Raw genomic sequence first — 17,087 nt, forward strand, 5'->3', positions numbered from 1 at the left:
TTTATAATGTGTAAACAGAATATTTGCTTTGTATTACAAATAAAATAGTAAATCTGGGTCTGCAGCTTGAGTCTAGGAGGCAGAACCTTTATTACTCGTTTTTCAAACATCCTCTGCTCCCCATTTGGGCTCCTGTGCCCTGCACTTGGAATACACACTCTCCGTCTCTCACAGCGGAAACCCAACCACACTCAGGCTCTTGCTCAGAACCACCTCTTCCAGTGAAGACTGCTTTACCTTTCTCTTTTTTCTTACCCTCCTCTTGAAGATTGAAATGATCTTTCCTTCCTCAAAATTCCGAGTCCCTTTTATAGTACTCTCACAGGAATAGTACATTCTAAACTTACCTTATATTACTTGTGAGAAGATGAGGATCTCCCTTAATAGACTACATTCTCTTTTACTTTTATTCATTTTATAAAATTCCAAAATATAATATTTTGTACAAAATATGAAATTAAGTATGTTTTTTTTTTTTTTTTTTTTTGCGGTACACAGGCCTCTCTTACTGTTGTGGCCTCTCCCGCCAAGTATGTTTTTTGAATTATCTCAAGGAAATCTATGTTGAATTTTTTTATCCTAAACAAGAATACTAAGATTTGAATATTATATATACACACACATACATACACACACACATATATTCCACAATTATCAGTCATTGTAAAATAACAAATGAAATGATTAGACATGATTTTTTTTCATATGATGATTTGTATTTTGTCTTTAGTTTACAAGGCATCAAGAACCAAAAAGCATAATTAGCTTTCATTTCTGTAAGACCTTTTGTTCTGTTCATGGCTGCAAGTAGCAACTTTGCTTTTACCCACAACTTCAGTTCCCTTTTCTTTTAGTGGGCGGTTCAGGGACATCAAAGGTAATAAAATCAATCAGAGGGATAAGTGGAATTTTTTTCAAAGACTAGCACTTAAGGATGTGTTCCTTTTAGAGAATTTTAATACTAAATTTGTTTTTAAGTGTTTGTGTAATAGCAAATCTCCCTGTCAACTAGAAGAAGGACTGTCCTTGAATCCTGTTCTGCATGAAATAATAAAATATAATCCCTTCTTCACATATATTTAAAGAAAAAGAAGAACTTCAGGGAATGTTAAGCCTTGTCATTTTACAGGATTAGATTTTGTTGTAAACAAAAGCAATAGCATAGCCTTCAGGCCAGTTGTTTCTCTTCCCCCATAAGTTCTTTCCTTTACCCACAGGATTCAGACAAAACTAAAGGCTTTTGTTCTGAAAGCTCACATAGCAAGCCAAAGAGAAAGTTCAAACAAATATCATCAGTCTTTTAAAAATGTCATTGCTTGTGTAAATTAACTGGTTCTTGGTTGCTGGTGAGCCTCAAGTACCCTTGGATAGGTTGGATATTCAATCATGTTTTATTTATATTTGGTGTAAGGTATGTTTCTTCTAGAAAGCAATGACCATGAACTCCTCTGACTTAAAAGTTTAGGTCATCCTTTTTTGTTTGTTTTAGCTTAGTGTTTGTTTGATTTTTTGTTTGTTTTGTTTTGTTTAGATTAGCTACAGTATCTTGTGATTTCCAGAGGATGATTTAGAGGCTAACTTATTATTGTAGAGCACTTCTAATGATCTTACTGATTTTTGCTTCTAACTGTTATTCATCTAGCCAATGGATTTATTTGTGATTCACCAAATCATGTTTATAATTACTGATTAAAATAGAACTTTAAGACATCTTTTCCTTTGAATGTATTTTTATATTGTGAATGATACATTTTAAAATAATACCTTGCTAAAATGTACATACTTGATACATAGTCTGAAATATATTCAGAACAAGAGTAAAGTCTAAACACAAATATTTTAAAATTTAGCCTAGTTGAGTCCTCTTGACAAAATGTTGAGATGTTGCATTAGTTCCGTATGGCCTGTCATTTATATTAATGTAAAGGTTTTGATCATATCCTTTGTATATAAAATTCATGTGGGAGCCAGCTGAGATTCTCCTTACTGCCTCTAATTGTATTGCATTGTAAGTCTCCAAACCTTATTCAGGAAAGAATATCTTTTGGGAGGCATGCCTTATAAGTAAGGAATTATTACTTTGTATATTAGATGCAGGATTTTTTAGTAGGTGCTTACATTTCATATATTGTGTTAGCTATAGATTTTTGATTTGTTTTAAAGTAATTCTGAGAACTTCAGCAATTACTTCTGTGGTGATCATTCTTGGCAGAGGGTATCTTTCTTCTTGGATCTATAGCTCTGTGATGCATATATGTAAACATGCCTTTGTTCTCAAAGTCTTTTTCTTTCTGATTACTGTTGTATCCAAGTGCTTTGTCTGTGCCTTAGTTTCTTTTTTTCCTTTTCTTGTGCCTTAGCCTATCATTTTTGTGAGTATCTTTGTTTACATTCAGCAGAGGTATTAAGTGCATTTTTGATAATAGAAGGGAGTGACATAGGAAGTAAGGAGAAGAAATCCGGATGCCTGGGGTGGTTGTGAGGTAAAAGGGGGAAAGAAGTAGAAGAGAAAAGGAGAGAGTGGGTGTGAGGGAGGAGGAAAGAGGAAAAGGCAGAACAGGGGCTATGGGGGTTTTTGAAATCTTGGGGGCTGGTCTTGGGGGAGGGAGATCAACAGACCAGCATTTTCACCAGGCTTGGGCTCAAGCTTGTGAAACTACTAATGTATTGAAGAACCTCAGCTGGGATTTGCTGAGCACAAATGCTGTAACGTGTTAGTCATCCATTATCTGCTTCTATTTTTGCAGGTTCTGAATGATGACTGACGCGGGTTTGTGTGATATCCCTCACAGTCCCTGTCATCCCCGAGTGATAAGGAACACTCACGTCTAGCCCCAGCACCAGGGCAGAAAGCAGCTCTGAAGGGAGGAGAGCTTCCGCTTGCGGACCTGACAAAAGTACCGCCTTCCCACGGGGTTCTGCCTGCGGCTCTTGATCCAGACACCTCGCAGCTCTCGCAGGCAGATGGTGTGTGGCCGTCGCCGAACGCCCGCCGCTCCCCGGCCATGAAGTAGCGGCTGCTGGCGGCGCCGCTGCCCGACCGCCGGCCCCAGCCCAGCGCTGCGCTGCCGGGTCCTCCCGGCGGGGCCGGAGCGGCGTGGCCATGGCTGGCTTTCGTAGCCTGCTAGTTCTCCTCCTTGTTTTTCAAAGCAGCTGTTTGGGTTTCAGAAGCCCACTTTCTGTCTTTAAGAGGTGGGTGTTTGTTTTTGTTTTTAAAGAGGCGAAATGTTGTTTGGATGGTTTCTGTGCATGCTCCTGAAAAATGTAATCACTTATGAACCGGAGTGTTGGAGAAATATACATGGTTGATTAACTTTGCTGAAATCACTTGGAATTTTAGCACAATAACTTCTTGTAAAAGTCCCCCTTGCAGAAAAAGCCCACTGTTTTGTAGCCAAGCTGCACTGGCTTTCAAAACTCCACTTAGAAGTTGTGATTTCCAATACTAATCACTCCCTCTTGGGGACATATTTCAGAAACTACAATATAGTCGTTTAGACTTGAATGCCTTCTTGTTTATAACAGCCCGAAGAATAAAATATAAAGGTAGGTAACTGGTGGGGAGAAGCAGATCATGGACTGTAATAGCTCACGAGAAAACATTGAGCTGTATACACACTCCTCATAATTACTATGTTAAATATTTATGCACCTGTACATTTGTAATTCACATCACAGTCTTCCCCCCACCCCCATAAAACTCCACCTCCTAGCAATATTACTGTTGGTTTTTTGTTGCTGACTAGTAATACTGGACATTCATAAAATAGTCACTTACTGGCTTGTAGTTAATATTTCTGCCATTAGAGGATTGACAGGCCTGTGATAATTATAATTTATTTATACTATACTTTCATTAACTAGAAACAAATGTATATTTGACAAATTTTTATTGAATTAAGTTTTAAATGTAGGCTGCTAGGTTGCTTTGATTATATTTTGCTCTCAAGTTGGGTATATATAGCTCTTGAACTATACAATGCAGTTCTGAGAATATTATAGAATGTTATGTGGTTATTACATCTTTTCATTGGGTCTAAATCAACAATCTTTAAAGTCATAGAATTTCTTTTTTTTTCCCTTTCTCACGTCCGGATGAGCATAAGATACCATTATGTTCAAGGATATTGAAATTGTCTTCTTTTTTCAGGTTTAAAGAAACTACCAGATCATTTTCTAATGAATGTCTTGGTACCACCAGACCAGTAATTCCTGTTGATTCATCAGATTTTGCATTGGATATTCGCATGCCTGGGGTTACTCCCAAACAGGTGAGAGGAATTCTTATTTCATTATTCACATATTCTGTATACATTCTATAATTAAAGCAAAGAAACTGCATTTACAGCAGTAGTAACGTGTTTGAAAAGTAGGCATTTGCTTTCAAGACTCCTCAAATAGGGCTAGAATAATTGAATATTATAAAGAGAAGTAAATTTTTTAAGGTAAGTCTTTCAGTTAAATTTCTTTCTAAAAAGTTTATCCGTATTATTTGTGTTTTGAAATGTAACCTTGAAAATTTGTTTTGAAATTCTCAGTGGAGTAATAGCCTTCGAAATGCAGCATGTAAGTGTATATTAAAATATGAAAAATTATTCTAATAAAGGGAAATGATATTGAGCAGCTGCATCTAAGAGATTAGGTTGTTTAAATACCCTTCTATCCCAGCCACAAGTTGAGAAATAAAAGCATGTGTTTACTGCCAAGAATTCGAAAAATAAAACATTCCACACTTATAAAAGTTAAAAAAAAAACTGTTCATGCAGGTGGTTGATTGTGAGTTTTCTTTAGAGTGATTTGCTTGTCATGAGAGATATATTTTGAAGTAGTAGCAGAATTCATACCACCGTGACTTACACAGCATTTTGAGTAGAACTGGGTTGTTGCTAGGGCTTTCCCTATTTTAGGTATACAGGAGAAGCTCAAACCCACTGCTGTCATGTGAGCAACGTGTTTCATTAAGCATAAAAAGGCCAGAATTAATTATGCTTTTCAGCCAGGCAGTGCAGAGATTTATGTGCGTCATTAAAAGATAGTCTTCCTCTTTTGAAGGGCTGCAGAGACAGGGGAAGACCTGGATGTTGTAGAGCTGCAGTGGCTGATGACTCATTGTTGCAGATAGCATTCTATTTTTCTTTTCTTTCTTCTATTTTAAAGTACTGAGAAAATAAAGGTATTCTAGGTATTGGGGAGAATACTTTTGAAATTGACATTTGGAGCTCTAAGAAAATACACGTGGTCTTTTTGAAGGACTAAGGATTGACATGCATTTATTTGAATACAATACCCGTGTATGGTCTAAGTATCTATAAATAACTACTGTTGTCAAATTGGCCCCCACCTCCTCACCCCTGCCCATCCACAAATGACCAGGCAAATTACTTTTCTGTGTGTTTAGTTATTAGTGTCCTGGCCTTTAATTTTATAAGGTCTTTATTTAGTACTTAGTAAAAAGAGATATAATGAGATTGGGAATAGGAGAGAACAGTGATAGTTGCTCACTTATGAAATGTGATTCTTCTTTCTCTTCTCACTTTTAAAAGTGATTTTTCCGTATATTTGTTTAAAGTGGCGTTATATTACTTTTTAAAAATATTCATGGGACTTCCCTGGTGGTGCAGCGGGCCTGGGCTTGATCCCTGGTCAGGGAACTAGATCCCACATGCATGCCGCAACTAAGAGTTTGCATGCCACAACTAGGGAGCCTGCCTGTTGCAACTAAGACCTGGCACAACCAAATAAATAAATATTTTTTAAAAATTCACTAATTAGTCTTTAAGCACTTTTCTCCTACAAGAATATCATTTTCTCAAATAATCTTTTGCTGTAGTTTATTATTGTGTTTCTTCTTCTCATTATTTTACAGTAAAAACATTTAAATTATTTAATAATAATAGGTAACTGTGTTGGGGTGAACATTCTCAGAAAGAGTCCTAAAGGAATTGATTATAAAAGAATAAAAAGGAACTCTATTTTCGTAAAGTAAAATGTGTTAACTCACTTTTTTGTAATCTTATAATTAGAAAAATAACTCTGTGGAAAAAAGAACGTATATTAACAAGTAAATTACAGCTTGTTATTTTGCACTAGCTGCGTTCAGCTTTGCCTCGTGCAGTGGACATTTGCTGGTTGCCTTCCCAGAATACAGTTCCTCGTTGCTGCTCCTCTGAAACCATGTGGTTCCTGGAGCTGTCTACCCAGGATCCAGAGGTGGAGTACATAGAGTAGGATTAGCAAATCACTGCATTCCACTTCTCCTTCCACAATGACTGGTTGAGAAGAAGGTGTGTGACCTAGACCAGTCCGATCAAATCTTTTGCTGGGAATGCATGTTTTTGTTGCATGTGAGCAAAGGGCATGTAGTCCTAGGGTCTGCTGAGTTCGTGAGAGGAGCCATGTCTAGAACAAAACTAATACCATAGACGGCAATGCAAAGACTGAAAGAACAGAGGTTCTTGCTGACATTGCTACTTAGGCAGTTTTCCTTTATGTTAGCCTTTCTTGTTTCAACCAGACTAAGTTGGGTTTTCTCTGACTTGTAACTGAAGCTGCCTAACTGGGTAAGAGATTCCCTTGTTCTTTCTGGTCAGCTCAGAACTGGTTGTTGAATGTTTCTTCCACTTTCCCTACCACTTTCTATTGACCACATGCCACGAGTATTTACTGACTTGATCAGGCTGACATATAGATCATATACCTAATAAACCTTCATGAGAAGTGGTAATTATACTCCTGTTGAGTGTACCCAGGAAGAGATGGATACAGAAACCCCAGAAACCCTTTCCTCCTAAACTCTGTTCTTAGTGAGGAAGATCCAGAACTGTGATAGTGTGAATACTTTTGGTGGAGAAAGTATTCTTTTCTTAAAATGCAGATGAAACTAAGTTTAATACAGATCCTTAAGAGAAAAGGAGCTAAGAAGGCAAGGAAAGAAAGAAAGAACAACTATTAGAGGACAAAAATAAACGATGGAAGGGAATAAGAACAGTTGGCCAAAAAACATGGAGAAACTGATAAAGAACAACAACAAAAAAAAAAAAAAGGAAAAAGAAATCAAGAATAACTATAATATGAAGACCAGAACATTTAAAAAATCATATAAGAAAATATCATATAAGGAAAGCATAGAAACAAGGAAGGGCCTTGAGAAGTTAAAATGTATTTTTTTTTGATGGCAGAAGATCAAGAAGAACAACAAAGGTTAAGGAAAGAAGGAACTGAGGACCCAGAACTTGAGTTGTTAATTGAGGCAGACCAAGTTGGTTAAAGAGATATATTCACTCAACAGATTTTTTTTTTCATAAAGTAAATCTTAAGTTTCGGCAATAACGAATGATGCATCAATGAATCTGATTTAAGTGTTTTCCTCGGGGAACTTGAGTTTGTTAGGTAGGCTTGGATAGCGAAACAAGCAGATGTAGAGTAGAGGTGGAAAGAACCTTAGCTATAATTCAGATAGTACAACTAATTTTGTTGATGGAATACAGATCTAGATTGGTGTCTTACCAAAGAATATCCAATCATGTCAGACCTCTGAGATGCAGTCCATTCAGCCATACCCTAGACTTCAAAGCAGCCTTTTTAAAAATTGCTCCCATTAAACCAGCTTCGGAGAGTCTAGGGAAAGTAGTTTATTATCTATTGCAATGTCAATTTTATATTCAAAGTGAGCTCACTCTTTGTCTTCTGACTTGAAATTTCAAAAAATAATTTCCATCCTCTTTAATAAATTTCTTGTTAATCAGTGTTTTTCAGGCTTTGGGAAGATTAGGGAGAAGAGTAAGCAGCTTTTAAGTAGCCTAAAATAGAGGTAAAGTAAGTAGAATCTGGTGTCTGATGGCACTGGCTTCAAATCCAGAGCCTTGAAGTGGTGATATTTTGAGACTTTTTCTTTTAACACTTTTTCTTCCTCATTTGATTTTCTTTCTAACCAAGGGCCCCTGTGCGTTTTTGCTGTCACCAGCTGTCATCTCAACAAACAAAATAATTTGATAAGCTGCCAGCTCATGGTCATTGTAAGGTGCTATCATCAATTTGATGTGTTAACTATCCCATGGGGGTTTGATTATAAAATAAAATAAATAAGACATAATTACAGTGAGTTGACATAAAGTGTATTGTCTCAATATCAGCCAAATCTAGTGGGCTAGAATGTAGGTTTTGGAACCAGGCTGACAGCATTTTTGTCCCAGCTCTTGTAGTGTCAACTCAGGAATTTTCTTAACTAGCTGGTCCTGCTCCTTTATCTGTAGACAGAATAATAATAGTATGTACCGGGCTTACCTGGTGGCGCAGTGGTTGAGAGTCCGCCTGCTGATGCAGGGGACGCGGGTTCGTGCCCCGGTCCGGGAGGATCCCGCGTGCCGCGGAGCGGCTGGGCCCGTGAGCCATGGCCGCTGAGCCTATGCGTCCGGAGCCTGTGCTCCACAACGGGAGAGGCCACAGCGGTGAGAGGCCCGTGTACCGCAAAAAAATAAAAAATAAAAAATAATAGTACGTACCCAGGGTTCTTCTGAGGACTGAGCAAGGTAATACCAGTGGCATTGTTCAGTTGCCCTGTATGTGCTAAGTTCTTACAAAATATGAATTCATTGTTATTTTGTGTGTTGAGGGAAATGTGAAAGAGCCTTAAGATGAGAAGGAAATTGCCAGCTCTTTACTTCCAGTAATTACTTCATGGAGAAGGTAAGACATCATAATAAGGAGAGGAAAGGTGGCCAATGAAGAAAAATAGGAAGTATGAACTGGGGTAAAAGAAACCTGGGGAAAGTAAGCAAGGAAGTAAATCTTTCAGTGTGCTTATTCTTAAGTAATTTCCATTAAAAATAGCCCTTATGATCAGAGAATGAACACTGAGAATGGATGTATGTTCTTCTCAAAGTTCTTATATATCTTTTATGCCTAGAAAAGAAGTTATCAAAAGGAATTTCATAAGTATGAAACCTTAATTTTTTTCTATATTTATTTGAAATCAGCCTAGATTTCCTCACTTTGCTGAGAACTTTGTATATTGACCTTATTAAAAAATTACTCTTATCTAGTTCAAGCCCTTTCAAATCCTGTGTTTACATAGCATTTTATTTAATTGTTATTTGTGCCACATAGGTCCTCTGCAGTCTTGGTTTAAGGATTCACAAATGTAAACTAATTTGTAAAAAATATAATTTTACAAAAATTAAATATTTTCTCTTTAACCTAATAACTTGAAACCATGTAATAATTGAATTTCTTTCCATTAGGATGTGTTAGGCTGCCATTTTCTTCCCTTATTTTGGGAGTGATTTGAGAACTATGAAGGAATACACTGTTTCCTTTCTGAACCTCTTGCAAATTATGGTTTCATTCTTTATCTTTTGAAGAGTCACAGATCATGCTTTAAAATCAGAAAGTGGTCTTCCTCTGTGTTCCTAAGCACAAATATCTATCACCAGGAATGAAAGAAAATAGAACAATTCTGAGTTTAAAGATCAGACAACCCAGAGCAACAAGTTGAAAAACTTGAAATTAGAGCCTTATCACTTATTTTAAAATAATGGTGAAAGAATGTAGTTGTTGAAATAAAACCAGAATGAACAAAATACTCCCTACAAAATTTTCTCAAGAGCTTCCCTCGATGTTTCCCTTTGCTTTTTTCTCCCCAATGAAGAACCATTAGAAAATGTTTACTAATATATTTTAACTTTTTCATTTTCTAACAGAAGAAGGGAGAAAGTTCGCTTACCTCCACAAGGCATGTACAACCACATAATGAGAACCCAGCTTTCACAGTCTTTTCTTACTGCACTAGTTTAAGAAATCAGTTTTAAAACATCAAGCTATTATCATAACATCACTTATAAACACCATTTCCTCAGGATATATGCTTATCAAAGAGGTAATACACAAGGTAAATGCAGAATTGCGGTGGTGCTTTCATTTTATGTTCAGAATGCTGATTAAACCTTTTCATGTAAAGTCACTTAGTTATACAGAAGTTTGCCTTATGGCTGATTTGGGGGATATTGTAACATGTTAAAAAAAAAATATATATATATATATTTTTTTTAAGAATCAATTCTATTTATTTTTGGTTGCGTTGGGTCTTCGTTGCTGCACATGGGCTTTCTGTAGTTGTGGCAAGCGGGGGCTACTCTTTGCTGTGGTGTGTGGGCTTCTCACTGCGGTGGCCTCTTCTGTTGTGGAGCACGGGCTCCAGGCACGCGGGCCTCAGCAGTTGCGGCACGCAGGCTCAGCAGTTGTGGCTCACGGGCTCTATAGAGCACAAGCTCAGTAGTTGTGGCACACGGGCTTAGTTGCTCTGCAGCATGTGGGATCTTCCCGGACCAAGGATCGAACCCTTGTCCCCTGCACTGGCAGGCAGACTCCCAGCCACTGTGCCACCAGGGAAGTCCCAAATCTATATATTTTTAATTCAATCATTATGGGGAAAAAAAAAAAGTGTCCCTAGTTAGTGTTTAAAATTCAGGACAAAATTAGAAAGGAGCCCAGAAAAGTGAGGCTTTACTGGAATAATTTTCAGTTCTTCGGGGTTTGTAATTTACTTGTCTCAGCTCTAGTTATTAGTATGTAATAATATTTGCATTTTAAAAAAATAAAAACTCTTTTTTCTTTTGGACACAAAAATTAAAGGAAGGGAGACACCCCACACTTCCATTTCTCCTCACAGGCCAGCTTGACTTTCCGCTTAAGCCTCATTGCACAAAAGGAGAAAATTAACCTCAGCCTTCTGGGCATCAGCCGTAGGTTATCTGTTATACTCATTGTAGAGAATGGATCCGAGCTCTTCCTAAAGCAGCTGGGTGATTGCTGGGAAATGCCAGGGGCTATCTGCACCTGACTCCAGAGCTTGAACTTGCAACCCCCATGGATTCCCTGACCACCTCTGTGTGATTAGCAATCAGTTCCTTCTTACCTTCTCTAGTCCTCTGGCCTGTCTGCCCCTACACCTCTTCTGATTCAATCTGTACACTTGAACAAACATGGCTAATGGGATTTGACTGTGAGAAGCTGTCTGGAAAATATTAAGAATTGTGAGGCCAAGAGTGTGAAAGACAGAAGTGGTGGCTCCAGTAGCAAGTCCTGCACCAGTGCGTTTCTGTTGCAGGAAAAAATAGACTATGAGTGAAAACTGGTTCCATTAAGTCATTGTCTTAAAATGAACATGACTTATGGCTTTTAGTGTTTCTTTTTCCTCTGTTCTTATTTTTTTCTCCCTTTATGAAAAAATAGAAAGAGGATGGTGATCTTGTTATTGAAGAAGGGAAATCAAGAAATATCCAAATTCTGGACTAGTATTTGCTTTTTATTTAGGAAGACTTAGGCAAAGTGTATAAAATTCCAAGATTTGGAAAAAGAGCAACAAAGGAGATTAAAATGCTATACCCTTTCCCCTCCCCAAACTGAGGACGTAATATTATCTATTTTACCAATGGAGAAGCTAATAGCAAAGAGAATTTTGTGATTATTAGAAAGGACGGTTACCAGACCCTTTTTTGTTTACTTAGCTGCGTCACATTAAATTGTTTTTTCCACTTTCTCTTTTGAATGTTCAGGATTGGTATCATTTAGGATGCTACATGTCAAATCTTAAGTTGTATTTATTTGTATAATTCACCCCTTGTTTTAACAGCAAGGCTCAACTAGACAAATAAATAGAATACAAAAATGTTAAATGGATCTTGTAAATGGCAAATTAAAGTTTCATGTAGCTCATTGCTAATTGTTAAGTTTAAATTATGATGCTTCACCTTTATTTTTACTAAAACCTATTTAATGTCCACTTAGGGAACATATGGTTGAACTATTAACAATGTTTGCCACTGTGAGAATAATCTAAACATGTCATATATCTGAGTTCAGAGCTGCAAATATACATTGACCATTTTTTCTTTCTTTATTAAAAATGAGAAATAAAAAGGAGACTTTTATTTTCAATTAATGTTTGATATTTTTGAATTAACATGATACCTAAAGAGGATATTAGAAAAAGTAACTACAGTGTAAGAGACCCCCTTATGATCACCTGTTTTCTCAATAAGATTTAGAGTCCTTTTTGTTTTCTTTTTTTCTGGTAAATTTTTTAAAGGAGAAAACATTTATTCAGCGCTCATTATGTCACGCTACTGTACTAGGCACTTTACAAGCACTGGCTCATAATTCTCATAAAAACTTTGTGTTCAAGGTACTATCATTCCAATTTTTTTATATGAGAAATTGAAACTAAGGGAGATTAAATAAGCTATAAATCCATAGCCAAATAGCCAGTAAATTGAAGAACAAGGATTTAAATACAGATTTATTTGAATCTGAGATGCATGCTTATTTCATAATTCTGTGCTGCCAATCTATTAATGGCTTATGTGTTTCCCAGAAAATGTTACTATTATAGACATTTTTTTTATTACACATATATTGTAAAATAAAAGCTTCCTTTAGTTAAAAAGACAAAATATAAATTACTGGCTCCATCCTAAATTGTTCAATAACTTTTTTTTTTTTTTTTTTTGCGGTACGCTGGCCTCTCACTGTTGTGGCCTCTCCCGTTGCGGAGCACAGGCTCCAGACGCGCAGGTTCAGCGGCCATGGCTCACGGGCCCAGTCGCTCTGTGGCATGTGGGATCCTCCAGGACCGGGGCACGAACCCGTGTCCCCTGCATCGGCAGGCGGACTCCCAACCACTGCACCACCAGGGAAGCCCCCAAGAGTTCTCATTTGAAATATTGTATTTCATACTTCTCCATCTCGGTAAATGACAATTCCTGTGTTATAGTTTCTCTAGGCCAAATAGACTGGCGTCTTTCTTGGTTCTTCTTTCTCACACCCCATAAACGATATGCCAGAAAATCTTATTGGTTCTACCTTCCATATATATCCAGAATCCAGCCCTTTGTCACCACACCCATCTTTCCCACTCTGGCCCATGCACCATCATCTTTTCTGGATTATTACAATAGCTCTCCCAACTGATCCGCCTTGCACTCTTATATCCCTAGAGTCTGTGCTCTATACTGCAGCCACAGGGATCCTGTTAAAACAGAAATCAGATCACATCACCCTTCTACGAATACCCTTTAAGAACTTTTCGTACCCCTCACGTTTAAAACCAAAGACTTTATAGCGACCTCCAAAGTTCTTCATTTTTCCTGCAATCTTTTTCTACTCCTTTGTCTCTCATCCCTTATTCCAGTTATAAGTCATTATGGGGAAAAGACAAATCAGAACTCTAGTTCTGCAACTTGCTGGCTGCAAGATCTTAGGCAAGATATTTAACCCTTAATGAGCTTCAGTTTCCTCATCTGTAAAATGGGGATAATAATAGTTCTTACCTGATAGGATTGTAGTTAAGGGAGTTAGTATGTGTAAAGCCCAATATCACTCAGGAAATAATTAGTTATTATTATTTTTGCCCTAAAGTACATTACAATGGATGAGTTAAGGCATGTTATCAAGTAACTAATGCAAGGCACCAAGGTATTATAAATACCTTAGAATAGTTGAAATAAAGAATTAGAAAGGATCAAGTTGAGCATGAAGAGGGTGATTGCAACAATACTTTGGTCAGGACCACAATCATAATTTTCTAAAGCACATTATACAAGCAGATTAGACTCTGCATTTCTCTCTTTCTTCATTAGGAAAATCTTTGTGGAGGCAGTAGGATTTGAAGAATGTAGTTCACGGATAGAGAGAGAGATTTGGAAACAAACATTTCGAATCCCTATAAAGGGGCTTCCCTGGTGGTCCAATGGTTAAGACTTTGCCTTCCAAAGCAGGGAGTGTGGGTTTGATCCGTGCTCAGGAGCTGAGATCCCACATGCCTCGCAGCCAAAAAAACAACATAAAATAGAAGCAATATAGAATCCCTATAAAGGGCACCATTCTAGAAATAGTGCTCTAAACAGATGACATAATCAGAACCTCAACTTTTATCATTTTGTCTTTAAAAGAATCTAGTAGGCACAGTTTACTAAGAGAACAGTTATATACCTTTAGGCACCAAAACCATCACTGTGAAACATGTAAAACAAAAATTTAGGGTGAAGTTGGTTATAATACAATTATAGACGGATATTTGGTATATCAAATAGACTCCAAAAAGGAAATGTGTAAAGAACTTGAATATTTCAGTCAACAGAATAATTTAATACTTTTAACATACAGTAAATGTAATTTAATATATATGTAGACATAAAATTTTACATTTTAGAAAGAGAATATACATTTTTGAATGTATATAAAATATTTTTTAAAAATCACTTGGCTAGACATTAAGAAACTTCAGTTTACTACAATAATTAGAGTTTTATAGCTCTTACCCTCTGATGATAATCCAATAAAACTAGAAATAGACTTTTAAGAGATGCCATGGAAAACTTTCTACTTAGAAATTAAGGACAATTCTTCTATACAACCCATGAAACAAGGAGAAAAATAAAAACTGAAATTATAAATTATCTAGAGAGTAACGGCAAGGCAAATACTTTATAACAAAACCCATGAGACCCAGCTAAAGCAGTACTCAGAGAAAAACTGATAGCCTTAAATTCTTTTATAATGAAAAAGTAGAATGAAAGTAAAATTATATAGATAATTCAACTTAAAAATGAGGAAGATAGGGCTTCCCTGGTGGCGCAGCGGTTGAGAGTCTGCCTGCCGATGCAGAGGACACAGGTTCGTGCCCCGGTCCGGGAAGATACCACATGCCGCAGAACGGCTGGGCCCGTGAGCCATGGCCGCTGAGCCTGCGCGTCCGGAGCCTGTGCTCCACAACGGGAGAGGCCACAACAGTGAGAGGCCCGCGTTCCGCAAAAAAAAGAAAAAATGAGGAAGATAGCAATCAAATCAGTGAAAAGGAAGAATTAATAAAGATAAAAGCTGAAATTTATAAAATAGGTCAAATAATATAAACGAAATAAGAAATCATTTCTTTGAATATCCATTAAAATGGATAAGCTCATGGCAAGCCTAACTAAAGATTAAAAAGTGAAAAAATTATGCATTATCATTAGAAAGTGTAAAGAAAACATTTTAGATACTATTATGTGCACCTCTGTTGGTAAATTTTTTTAACAATAAGTTTATTTATTTATTCATTTTTGGCTGCATTGGGTCTTTGTTGCTGTGTGCGGGCTTTCTCTAGTTGCAGTGAGCAGGGGCTACTCTTCATTGCGGGGCACGGGCATCTCATTGCGGTGGCTTCTCTTGTTGTGCAGCCCGGGCTGTAGGTGTGCAGGCTTCAGTAGTTGTGGCTCATGGGCTTAGTTGCTATGCGGCATGTGGGATCTTCCCGGACCAGTGATCGAACCTGTGTCCCCTGCATTGGCAGGTGGATTCTTAACCACTGCGCCACCAGGGAGGTCCCACTGTTGGTAACTTTAATAATCTTGAGGAAATAGTGATTTTCTAGAAAATAATTAGCTATCCAAATTGACCTAAAAAGGTCCTTAAAAAACTGAACAGGCCACTAACTATAGAAGAAACTAGAAAGGTAAAAGGATTATATACACACACACACACACACACACACACACACACAAACTTTTAAAGATAAGAGTTGTTTAACTAAGAGTAGACTGAGAATGAGTAAAAAAACATATATGACAGAAAAAAGGCTAATATGCCAAATATAAAAAGAGGTCACACAGACTACTAGGAAGACAAGCAACCTAAAAGAAAAGCAAATGAAGGGGGCTTCCCTGGTGGCACAGTGGTTGAGAGTCCGCCTGCCGCTGCAGGGGACGCGAGTTTGTGCCCCAGTCCGGGAGGATCCCGCATGCCGTGGAGCGGCTGGGCCCGTGAGCCATGGCCGCTGAGCCTGCGCGTCCGGAGCGTGTGCTCTGTGACGGGAGAGGCCACAGCAGTGAGAGGCCTGCGTAACACACACACACACAAAAATGCAAATGAAGGATATTAATGTTAAATTAACAGAATGTAAAAAAGTTCAACCCTGTTAATAATCATAAAAATTAAAACTAAAGAAAAAAGATATATTTTTTTAACCCATTAACATGGCAAAAAATATTAAAAAGAGCTATAATAGAGCTTTTAAGGATGAAAAGACATGGGCAGGCTCATACATTGTTGTTGGAGGATACATTGTCACAAGCTTTTTAATAAAGTTATCTGGAATTATCTTTTAAAGTAAAAATATTCATTTCTTTAAAATTATGGGAGATCATTCTATAAAATATTATGCAATGAGTGAAAAACTAAGATAGGTCTGTGTACCTTGCCTTAGAAGTATTGTTGTGTATTAAGTGAGATAAGCAAACTGCAGTCATGTGCAGAGTGTGACCCCATCTTAATAAAAATAAATAATAACAAAATTTCTATATATGTGTGTCTGTTTGGATATACATTTTTGTACAAGCATGGAGGAAGTTGGAAAGAGGCACTTTAAGCTGTAAATGCTGGTTCCCTTGGAGAGGCAGCAATGAAGGAGGATGACAACAGACTTTTAGTATATATCCAAGTTGTTTTATCATTAAAAAAAATCATCTATTATTTTATAATTGTTAAAAATTAACAAAGAAAGAAACAATATCACTAACAAAAAGAATACCAACAAAAAGGATCTTCTACCTTCCTAATATAAACCCCTAATGTTCTAGAAATCTCTAGAGGGTTTTTCCACACAATGCCTCTAATTGATAAATTTTTAATTCCTATTCCTCTGCTTTGCAACAGTGCTATTAGGAGAGCCTGGTTAATGAAAGAATTTAGGAAATTTTGTACACATTTAGAAACAAATAAAGCCAGATTTATAGGGGGGTCATTCTTCTATTATAGTCGGTCTTGAAGGTGTTTGTGGAAGGCAACCATGCATATCCTTCCACACTGGCAACAAAAGTGATTCTCTTTGCACTTATTAGCCACCAGAAAAATCTTCTTTGTTTCACTTATTTCTGGATTTATGTAGTCTGAATTAATATTTCAATAACCCTATTTAAGAGGAGCATTTGGAGCCACTCCACATGAATGTTGCATTCTTTAAGCAAAAGTGCAGAACACACTCTTTCCAGGCACCGATTGCCTTTCACAGATAATGTAATCTACTCAATCTTGTATAAAGGGACAAATCTGATGTA

General features: G+C 37.2%; 1 protein-coding gene across 15 annotated transcripts in view; it reads left to right on the forward strand.

Annotated features, from left to right (window-relative positions):
• The window catches only part of PAM (peptidylglycine alpha-amidating monooxygenase), a 280,942-nt gene that overhangs the window by 125,629 nt on the left and 138,226 nt on the right, over nucleotides 1–17,087 (forward strand). For 14 of the 15 annotated variants that reach the window (XM_024739687.1, XM_024739688.1, XM_024739683.1 and 11 more), the window contains 2 exons: nucleotides 2,748–3,192; nucleotides 4,151–4,271. In XM_024739687.1, the coding sequence (XP_024595455.1) occupies nucleotides 3,104–3,192; nucleotides 4,151–4,271 (210 nt within the window). In that variant the 5' untranslated portion in view covers nucleotides 2,748–3,103. Of the gene's footprint in view, nucleotides 1–2,747; nucleotides 3,193–4,150; nucleotides 4,272–17,087 lie in introns of those variants that run through there. The other variant, XM_024739685.1, reaches the window with a different exon arrangement.

This window comes from Neophocaena asiaeorientalis, unplaced genomic scaffold, assembly GCF_003031525.2.
Source record: "Neophocaena asiaeorientalis asiaeorientalis breed wild unplaced genomic scaffold, Neophocaena_asiaeorientalis_V1.1 scaffold146, whole genome shotgun sequence".
Lineage (NCBI taxonomy): Eukaryota > Metazoa > Chordata > Mammalia > Artiodactyla > Phocoenidae > Neophocaena > Neophocaena asiaeorientalis.